The following is a 9563-nucleotide window of genomic DNA, read 5'->3' on the forward strand; positions in this document are numbered from 1 at the left end:
ATTGCACAATGACACCGAATTCGCCCTCCAATCACTCTAAAGGTCTTCCAGCGTCTGCTGAGCAAGCCTTGTGCCCCAATCCTCTGTCATATATTATTTCGAAGCTCTCACCACAGATGTCGTGCTCGGCTGGACCGTCCAACGAGGAAAATTCCCAAAGAAAGCGAGACAGCGAATTTGTAGAAGATGAAATTCAGGCCCTCATTGAACGTGTTGACAACAGCATCAGCGAGTGGCGTTTAGATGAGGGCATAACCCAAATCATTGGTGCTGAAGAAGTCATCAATGTCCCGGATGCGCATGCTATCCTTGCTGAAGAAAATACGGAGGCTGATGCGCAGTACTGTGGGACACAACCAACAACTACCTGGGCAAAACAAATAGGTTGTGTGACTTCCCGCCTACAGAGTTTGCGTGACAGTTTGATGGCTATCCCAAATTGCTTACGCAACCTCATGTGGAAACCCGACAGGAACAATGACGAGGAAGAAAGCGATAACAGCGGATATACTTCCGGCGAGTCATTTCAATCTAATGGTACCAGTAGTGGCTCATATCAGCAAACGGGACAAAATAGAGTCAATTCGCCAACTGGAAGCCGGATAATCAGCTTGATAAAGGGCATATTCATCGATGAATGAGAGCTTCCCTCAGCTTCATTCCAGCAATCGTCTTCCGCACAACAGTCCTCTGCCTCTGCCCAAGCATGATCTGTTGCACAGCAGCCATCATCCTTCCTGTACCGCCTCTCATGCAGCAAGCACCTACTGCCACTTCTTCTGATCATCCTTGCTTTCATGAGGTACGTCAGGTTTGGGGCTTGAATGGCGCGCAGAAGGAGTTGAAGGGACATATCAAGGGAAGCGAAGACACAAGTGAAACGTCAAAAAAAGCAAAAGGATTCTACTTGGCTTGAGCTGTTCTCTTCGTCAGCAAACAATTTTTAGTCCGAACAGCGATACATGTTACATAGCGATATACTGAATCAATTGACAGTGTTGACTAGGGAGCATATTCAGAGTACAACCCCCCTGAACACTATTATCCAGAATTCTCGAGTAGGCAACGTAGGATTCTCACCAACCGAGTTGAAGTTTGTGACTAAATTATGCTTAAAATACCCCCCTGGATCATAAAATTGACAAGATCTTGTTAAAAGTCTATAAGGTAGTGTCTGATGAGTGTCTGCACGAGGTCCACAAGTAAATTATCAGAGTGTTGTATCGAAGAGAAGAGAAGAGTTATAAGCGTAGTACCACTCCATGGAACACAGTATCAACGGCTGAAAAATGAGCAACATAGGGCATTGGAAGTTTTCTCCGTTCAAAAAGTCCTAATGGATATTGTCTGAACCCCAAAAGCCTCATCAAATAATGTAACGTCCCCCAGTCAAGCAGCGCCAGTCCCGAACACCAGTTCCCTCTTCAAGTTCCACACACCACCAAAGCACCTCCTTTGCTTTGTCAGGCTGGCCACTCTCTTCGTAGGCGCGGCCCAGTGTGAACCACGCCTCAGATGAGTTCCAGCCGGAACCGAGCTTGGTGAGTGTCGAAAGGAGGGCATACGCACGATCACGAGCCGCAAGACGGTCGACAAGCGGTAGACGGGTGGCCTTGTACGCGGCAGGAAGTTCGTCATCGTCCATGGGTTCCTTGGGAGTAAATTGGGTTTCTGATGAAGGGCCCAGGCCGAGGGGTGTCGAAGGTAGGGGAGAGACTGCTTGACTGCTTGAATTTGACTTTGAGCTATTTCCCATGTTGAGGTTGAGCAAAGCATCCTCCAAAGGCGGAATCGGAGGTGGCGGGAGGAGATCTTCACTGTAAATATCGAGCAGAATGTTAGAAAGGCCGATGATTGCAGTAGGATGGTTTGGCGTGTGTGTGAGGGCGGTTTCAAAGTCATTACGGGCTGCGTAGGGGGCTCCTTTTGACACGGATAGTTGACCAAGCTATGAGAAATATTAGTATACATCACATATCCTGCAGTGAGGGGGTTGTATCTTACCTCTGCGTATAGATCACTCCATAGGTCCTCTACGGTCTTCTCTTCGGCCCAGCTAGGAGGTTTGAGAGCACCTGAACCAGATGGATCCCTAGCTAAATCGGCCTCAAGGCTCTGAATAAGTCGCTGTGCTTCTGTGACAGCTCCTTTGGCGTCCTCCCTCATGCCTGCCCTGCGGTAGAAACCAGCAATCATGAGCCAGACTCTGATCAGAAGGACCACTCGTTGAGCCCTCTCCTTATCCTTGGGGAAATGGACCAGTGGTAAGATGCAGGTGGATGCGTAAGCGTTGTCAACTGACAGCTCAGAGTAGTCAGTTGACTTCGATTGCGTTGAGAGATACGAGTTAAGGTGTCCCACAGGCCGCCTTGAGAAAGATGAGCCTCTCGTTGCGGAGTGTCGTTTACTTGAGTAGGTAAAGAAGTCCGATTGCTGCTCGTTTTCTTCAACCTCGCCGTTTGGACCAGCTGGTGTGAAAAAGACATCTCCATCGACAACTGTAGGTCCATGGGCAGACGAGATAGCCCCAATACTAGAGGATCGCTGTCGGCTATGGCTCCTATCGCGCTTCTTCAGACTGTTGCTTCTACCCGTAGCGCTTCTATTACGACGCACTGAAGATGCTGATGTCCTTGGTCGCGACTCTGCTAGGGATCCGTTATCTCCCGTAACCTGAATCGTCGGCGCACTGCTGCGCATGGTCGCTGCAGTTTGAGGTCTGGGGTTCCTGTCACCCGCGGCAGTGTAGACCTGCCTCGTAGGTGGTCTGGATCGATCGTGGCCGCCAAAGATGGTTCCCCTAATGCTCCTAAGCGTGCCAGAAGTTTTTGGTGGTTCCACGGCCTTGGGAGGGTTTAGATTGGGCTGGGCTGCAACGTTGCCAAACAGTCTCGAGAAGAGAGTCAGCAATTCGAAGCTGGCATTTACAGCCACGTCTGGGCCTTCAAGTAGCTCGATCAATGCAAGTTGTGTCATCTTCACCTCCAGGATGCTCTCCTTTTCACCATCATCCATATCATCGACTAGGCCATGTTTGTCTTCCGTCGAAGTATCCTTTTCCGCCTCGTTGAGGTGCTCGCTTCTATAGGCTTGGTCGGCCTTACCAAACAGAACTGTAGTATCTTTAAACTGTTCCAAAGCACCCTCGCAAGCCCTCGCGGCCATGCTATAATCTTGCCTAGCACTGAGCAGGAGAGCCAGTAGATGCCAAACAGGAATAAGAGAACGCTCTTGCCAATATGGCCCATACACCAGATCGTAGTTCTCTTCCTGATCCTTGCTTGCTGTCAAGGCAGTTCTGACGGTCTCAATCGCAGCAGTCAACTCTCTTCGCTCAGCCAATAGAAGGCCAAGAGCGTAAAAGCTCCTAATATCCTTTGAGCGCCCAAGCTCAGCTGCAAGAGACTTCCTTAGACAGCGAATAGCTTTTTGTTGAATTTCGGTTCTAGCCGAGGCTTCATATGTGATTCTTGACCAATGAGCCTGGGACAGGCCAATAGCTTGCCATGCAAGGGCAATAGTATGCGGTGCCACGGGCGGATGTGAAGCGCTAAGCTCATTGTGTTCCGAAATTACAGGCGTGGGGTTATCTTGCGAGGTGATCTGCGGTAACTTAGCCAACCAGTCTTCGAGCTCGGATCCAAGCTGGTGCGCCTTTTCCGCTGCAGGTCGTTGGCCATATCGACAGAGGGCCAAAATACACTGCGAGATTGTTTCGAGAACGGTCGCATCGTCGTCCAGGCTAGGTTCAACAAGTCCGGTTTTGTCAACACGAGCCTTGCCCTTTTTGACAATCTCAAGGTAGGAGTCGAAGGCCTTGAAAGCGAGGTCGAATTCGGCGACCGAAAGGTGAACGAGGAAGAGAGACCGAAGAATAGATGTTGAATGATAGGTCTTCATGGCAGCACTGTAAAGAATGTCAAGAACTCCACGGCTCAGGCTGTTTCGTCCACCCTGACCAAGGTCCTTTTCACTCCATCCTCGTCCACAAAGAATAGACCAGTTTCGTAGTACCTGATTGACAAACGCTTCGACTTCCTCGCGCTCCTCGTCGGCTCTGGGGAAGGATGTCTCGCCTAGCAAAAGTGTCTGGTACGTAGCCTCGGCATGCTTGAGCTCAATGCGCAGCTGATTCCGAGGTGAAAGGTCGCCCGCTGTGTTGCTCACAAACCCGGTAGGAAAAGGTTGATCGGTATCAACAATCGACGAGAGGGCAAAGTAGTACTCTCTCCATACCGTTCTTCGAGGTACGGAACCCTTAAATCCGTATCCTCCTGTGACGGGAGTAGACATAGTATCCCAAAATCTTGCCCACGCTCGATAACCCGCCATTGAATCAGCGTCGACCTGTGTGATTTCGTTGCTTCGGTATGCTTCGCCCGAGAGCATGCAATATTCTGTGAGGAACAGTTCTGACCAGTAGCGAAGCTGTCTTCCCATGCCTTGTTCTGCCCAAACTCGTCCAAGTGATGGAAGACCGGCTCGGTAGGCAGAGAGTGCCTGCTTCAACTCGCCGCTGCGCGCAAGGCAGTTAGCTTTGAGATACGCAGCTTTAAGTGAGCAAACACTCGTCCATTCGGCACTTCTGTCGGCTGGGTTGATCTCGCCTTCCTCCAAGTTGTTCTCGGGTAGTCGACTGACACAGAGATTATAGTCTCCTAATGTCCAGTGCAACCAACCCGCGCATACCTCAGCCTGGAATCTGTCGTTCTCGTGGGCGGCTTCCTCGTCAATTGCCGCTTCGAGCTTCGGTAGTTGATCTGTAACATTGACATCGCCTGTGTTTATAGCAGTTGTTGGCCGGCCTTCGGTGTTAGTGTGAGCTGCAGCTCCCGTCGTTTTGGCAATGGCGCATTCGGTCTCGGCCGTCAATGCGAGACCTAATTGAACAGTATTAGCCCTGTGACTGTCATGAAGCTATTCAAAGAATGGCGTACAAGCTCTGTCGGGGGCATGCTTGCGGACTTTGCGAACAAGCTCCGGGACGAGGTCCCAGTTGCCGTCGCAGCGGGCATGGTCCAGCTGATTAATGTATTGCACGGCCTTGGGCTATAGAGCAGTAGCGATACAGAGTCAGCTTCGTTATAATCGGCGAGGGCGTTTTGTTTCGTCTTACACCCATGGTTCGTTGGACCTATTTCAGGGTTTCAGGAGGTCGGTCTCGGACTTAGACTAGCAAATAGATGGCGCCAAGCGCATGGCGAGGAAGATTGGATTGCTAAATAGATGTAAACCCTCTGATGCGAGTTTTAGAAGAGTTACAATATCGAATATAATTGTCACAAAAATCAATCGTGATGTTTCAGAGGCTGCCTGAGGTGAATGGTATAATTGCGGTCTCTGGACTTTCAAGGTGGTTAAGGTGGTATTTGCTGGAGATGAGAGCTGCTGGGACGACGTAACTCAGCTCATAAGCCAATCAGGACCATTTAACACAGCACGGTTGGATCCACTGTCAGGGGTCTTCCCGCCAGTCAAGCTAACCCACCTTTGGTATGCTTGTTGCTAGGGACCTACTGGACTGAGAGCAGAAAAAAAGTTTCAATGGAGTCTTTCTTGATGAATTTACAGCTTCATCATAATTCGAGGTTATAAGCCGAGATTTCCAGTTGAGCAACAGAATAGGATACTGAATCTCTGTCCAAACATATCTGAACCTCTTCTGCGACTGCTGTACTCGCCTTTTACACGTGACGGCGCAGTATCAACTTTGAGTTGATTTACTTTTGTCTTGGCCAATATCTTCAAGCTTCAACTTGTCGCAAAGCATCTGAGACCTCACAAACTATCTCAGAAAACCTCATATAGGATTCAGTACTCATGGCGGCCTCAATTCCACCCGACCTGCGGGTTCTATGCCGCAAACTCACCTCCATTCCGCCAACTCAGCTTCCTCATGCGCTGCCATCTCTCATCAACCACATCCTACACTGCAAGGAGCCATTGTCAGCGCCTTCGGACCGCAAGGTCAAGGATAGCTCCCCGGAAGCCGCTCAGCTTGTCCATAAGCTCAAGGCGAGTATTACCACTCACTTGAACGGACGAAGTCGCGAGGCTAGATTCGCTGCAGTTGCTATAATCAAGACTGTGGTTGACGTTGGTGGGTGGGAGATCCTACGAGGTTGTCAACCATGGGTCACTGGACTCCTGTCTGTAGTTGAGGTAAGTCAATGCACTCATTTCTATAGGCTCACTATTAACAATTCACAGAAAAGCGATCCCATTACTTCAAAGGAGTTGGCCATTGTGGCTCTTACACGCATCTACATCTCAGTCCAGCCATATCAGACCCTTGTCCGCGAGATTGCCACACCAACAATCCCAACATTTGTTACAGCTTGCATAAAGCTCATCAGCTTGCCCAAGAACGGCGAAAAGCTCCAAACGCCCCTATCTGTCATTGAGACTATTTGCGACGCTTTATCAGCCTTGATTCCGCTTTACCCAACAACCATTCGGCCTTCAAACTCCAAGCTCAGAACAGCAGTCAAGCCTTATCTTGTTCCTACACAATCAGATGAGACTATCATTCCACAAAGCCTTCAGCGAGCTTCGCGAAAAATTGTTATCTCGCTTCACCATGTTGCGGCCAAGTCAGGAGGTAGTGATGAGTGGGCCAAGCTGATCGACACTCTCCTGAAGGAGTTGCACTCTACAGCTGACCAGGTCCTGAGAGCCGTTGAAGAATCATGGGAGGGAACAAGCGGCTTCACTCGATCGCAAGTTGAACTCGATAATGAGCCGAACGGTGGTGGCTTATCTGCGGACGAGCTCCCAGCATGGTCAGGAACCAACGCTGGGGCTGATCGTTTAATTGGCCTCTTCCAGTATCTTTCTGATTGTCTGCGATATCCTACCAAGGCGCCCGTTACGATACCCACCAGCGCACTTGTTGACGCTGCATCTCGGTTGCTTCTCATAGCCAGACTCTCGCCCAGATCACAAACATGGGATCAAGCGCTTCAGACCAACGCTGCGATTGCCAGGGAAGAGAAGGAAGAACTCTGGGCTGCGCTACCAGATATTCACATCGCTGCTCTGCACCTCATTGAAGCCTTGTTCCAGCGTCTGGGTCAGAACGCTGTGTCTATTGCCCCAGAGGTCCTTGACCACCTTGTCCGAGTATTCAAGTCAGGAATCAACCTTCCCACAGTCCGAACGACCGGATACACTGTCCTCAAAGAGATCTTGCTTATCTCTGGCCCAACACTATCCAAGCCTTCGGTTGGTAGCTTAGACCCTGTATTTGGCGCTTGCTGTCGTGACTTGCAACAAGATGCAGGTCACCTTAAAGAGGCTGAGAAGCCAGCGGCAACTGGCACCGACAGTAAGAAGAACAGCATCGCCGCCAACGCTGATCTTTTCCTTCAGCCTCAAGCCGCCGTCGTTATCTCAACCCCTTCCCTAGAGTCCAAGCACAGGGCCGCTGCTGCAAAGCTCTTGCCCGTTATTCTGTCAAAAGTACCACAGCGACATCTCAAGCCTTCTTTGCGTGGTCTCGTTGACCAGACAGCTATCTTGACAAATAGCCGTGACGCTATGCTGGCAAGTGTTCTCAACCCATACAAGGACCAACGTGGTAGAGTGTACCCTAGCATTCTTCCCCATCTTACTCAGCAATTCCCTGATGACAAAGGTCTTGAGATTCTGCGCACCAACATTCGTGCGGGTGCTCAGAGTCTCGCTGAGGGTGAAGAGCCATTAGAGGCTCTCTCTATCGAAGAGGAGGAAGAGGAAGAGGAGCAAGATGAGGAGATGAAGGATGGTGATGTCGAGGAGCAAGACGCAGTGCCTGAAAAGAAGGGTGACTTGTTCAAGCCAGGAGCACTGCCCACAGCTCCACATGCCGAGAAGAATCTCCCCATTCAGAGCAATCCATTTGCCCCTATCGAGAAGGCTGCTCCCTCAACTGAGAATGCCTTCGCACGGGCATCCTCACCGCCAAAGCGAAAGCACGAAGGTTCAGATTCTGCACCTCCGAAGAGACAGGTTCTGGAAAAGTCCTCTTCTCCTGACCGTGTTCTCCCAGCGCCTATTCAAAGGGCCCCAGTTGTGGCCAAGGAACCTGAAGAGGAAGAGGATGACGATGATGATAATGAGAGCGTTCATCTCAATATGGAACTGGACGATGAAGATGAAGATGAAGATGAGGACTAGACATTTCACGGGACATAGAAAAGTAATTTTAAAAGATTTATTGGGGTATAAATATATGAGCCGATCCCTAGCCTTCTAGCCTTCACCGACCTTCTTCTCAATGCACAGTAGCACGTCTACATCCAAAGCGGCCGTCGTCTCTTCAATCAAATCCAGAAACGGCCCACCAACTCCTCCCTACCATAAGAACGCCTTCGAGCAATGATGCCACCTAGTATACGAAAATAGAAAAAGTCCCGCTAGTCTCAGTCCCTGAGCCAAGCGCGACGCTTTTCCTCCTTACGAGCCCTTCGCTTCTCTTTGAACTGCTTCAGTTCAGCCTTGGAAGGCTTCTTCCCAGAACGCTCTGCCTTCAAGCTCCGGCCGTCATGAGCATTGGCTGCGGCCTCAACGTCAAAAAAGGCGTTCATCTGGCGCTTTGACTTGGCTTCATCACTATGACGCTCGGGCCCTTGGCCAGCTGCTTGGAACTGGCCTGTGAAGCGGTTGAACGTTGCTGTTGCGGCGTATATCTCTGCAGGGTCAGTGATGCCGGCGCTGGTGGTCGCAATTTGGTCTTCTTCTTGAGTACATTTTGCGTACCAAGCGTTGGGATCGTAATCGCCATGGATTGCCGGGTTGTAGCCTCCAGCGACAGGTTTCTCTGAAGCTGGAGGTTGAGGAACACCTGGGGCGGTGCCCGGGGCAGCGGGTATAGGAGCGCTCGTGGTAATACGAGGGTTATCCCACTGAGACTTGCCAGTGAAGCGATTCACGAAGAACCAAGCTTGCGTGTTTGGGTCCCACTGACAGTCCCAGCCATCATCCTCTTGTTGCGGCGCAGGCTCGTTGGGCAACGGAGGGCCACCAGGTACAGGCTCGCTTGGCAAAGGTGGTCCATCTGGCGTCGGTTCGTTCGGTAGAGGAGGCGCATCCTTATCATCGGGGGCGCTGTTAGGTTCCTTGGGAGATTCAGAAGCCTCTCCATCTTCGCGATCTGAACTCTCCTCCACTGGTTCGGTTGCGCCGTCGCGCTTTGGCGACTCTGGCTTTGGCGACTGAGCTGCAGGCTCCTCTACGCCTGCGGATGGCTTAGGCGACGACATGGCGATTGTTGCGGTTGTTGTTGCGATGTTGAAGCGTCTATCATCCCAAAAATGAGTTTACGAAAATCGACAGTGTCATCGTGATACTTATGCACCTGGAGTTTGTCTTAGCAAAGCTGAGCGAGTGTGGTTTTTGTCATCCAGTAAATGGAGTCGCAGGCTACGCTTCACATAGCAAGAGTGCTTTGTGCACGTCGTCGAAAAACGAATCGTTGTTTGTGACGACGTAGGATACAAAAAGATGGTGAATGTACAGAGTAGATGCGAATAATAATGAAGAATGAATCAGCGGCGCCTGTAATGCTGCATAAATTAGGCGGG

General features: G+C 50.6%; 4 protein-coding genes across 5 annotated transcripts; 2 read left to right on the forward strand and 2 right to left on the reverse strand.

Annotated features, from left to right (window-relative positions):
- Positions 1–8: 8 nt before the first annotated feature.
- Positions 9–1049, forward strand: FOIG_05508 (uncharacterized protein; the record flags this gene model as incomplete). Its single annotated transcript, XM_031204128.1, has 1 exon — positions 9–1049. The coding sequence occupies one exon, from the start codon at positions 9–11 to the stop codon at positions 639–641; it is 633 nt and encodes a 210-aa protein (XP_031065957.1). The 3' UTR covers positions 642–1049.
- FOIG_05509 (uncharacterized protein) lies at positions 1047–5373 on the reverse strand. 2 transcript variants are annotated; one of them, XM_031204129.1, is made up of 4 exons: positions 5117–5373; positions 4938–5049; positions 2005–4880; positions 1047–1948 (listed from the first exon to the last, which is right to left on the reverse strand). In XM_031204129.1, exons 1-4 carry the CDS (start codon positions 5120–5122, stop codon positions 1367–1369), a joined length of 3576 nt encoding a protein of 1191 aa, XP_031065958.1. In that variant the 5' UTR covers positions 5123–5373; the 3' UTR covers positions 1047–1366. The 2 variants fall into 2 exon arrangements, with proteins under 2 accessions (XP_031065958.1, XP_031065959.1); XM_031204130.1 differs by having other exon boundaries at positions 4938–5373.
- A 165-nt stretch (positions 5374–5538) lies between these two features.
- Positions 5539–9535, forward strand: FOIG_05510 (uncharacterized protein). The gene is made up of 2 exons (XM_031204131.1): positions 5539–6162; positions 6211–9535. Exons 1-2 carry the CDS (start codon positions 5821–5823, stop codon positions 8155–8157), a joined length of 2289 nt encoding a protein of 762 aa, XP_031065960.1. The 5' UTR covers positions 5539–5820; the 3' UTR covers positions 8158–9535.
- On the reverse strand, positions 8167–9552 carry FOIG_05511 (uncharacterized protein). Its single transcript, XM_031204132.1, has 2 exons — positions 9338–9552; positions 8167–9279 (listed from the first exon to the last, which is right to left on the reverse strand). The coding sequence occupies exon 2, from the start codon at positions 9240–9242 to the stop codon at positions 8403–8405; it is 840 nt and encodes a 279-aa protein (XP_031065961.1). The 5' UTR covers positions 9243–9279; positions 9338–9552; the 3' UTR covers positions 8167–8402.
- Between the last annotated feature and the right edge of the window lie 11 nt (positions 9553–9563).

The sequence above is a fragment of the Fusarium odoratissimum genome, assembly GCF_000260195.1.
Source record: "Fusarium odoratissimum NRRL 54006 unplaced genomic scaffold supercont1.7, whole genome shotgun sequence".
Lineage (NCBI taxonomy): Eukaryota > Fungi > Ascomycota > Sordariomycetes > Hypocreales > Nectriaceae > Fusarium > Fusarium odoratissimum.

What these genes read in the sequence shown, in the direction of transcription:
- FOIG_05509 (XM_031204129.1), bottom strand. An exon ending in GCATGCCCCCGACAGAGCTT is followed by an intron (nt 4,881 to 4,937) that starts GTACGCCATTCT and finishes CTGTTCAATTAG; the next exon opens with GTCTCGCATTGACGGCCGAG. An exon ending in GGAGTGATCTATACGCAGAG is followed by an intron (nt 1,949 to 2,004) that starts GTAAGATACAAC and finishes TATTTCTCATAG; the next exon opens with CTTGGTCAACTATCCGTGTC.
- FOIG_05510 (XM_031204131.1), top strand. Translation starts at nt 5,821, where the DNA reads ATGGCGGCCTCAATTCCACCCGACCTGCGGGTTCTATGCCGCAAACTC. An exon ending in GACTCCTGTCTGTAGTTGAG is followed by an intron (nt 6,163 to 6,210) that starts GTAAGTCAATGC and finishes AACAATTCACAG; the next exon opens with AAAAGCGATCCCATTACTTC.
- FOIG_05511 (XM_031204132.1), bottom strand. Translation starts at nt 9,242, where the DNA reads ATGTCGTCGCCTAAGCCATCCGCAGGCGTAGAGGAGCCTGCAGCTCAG.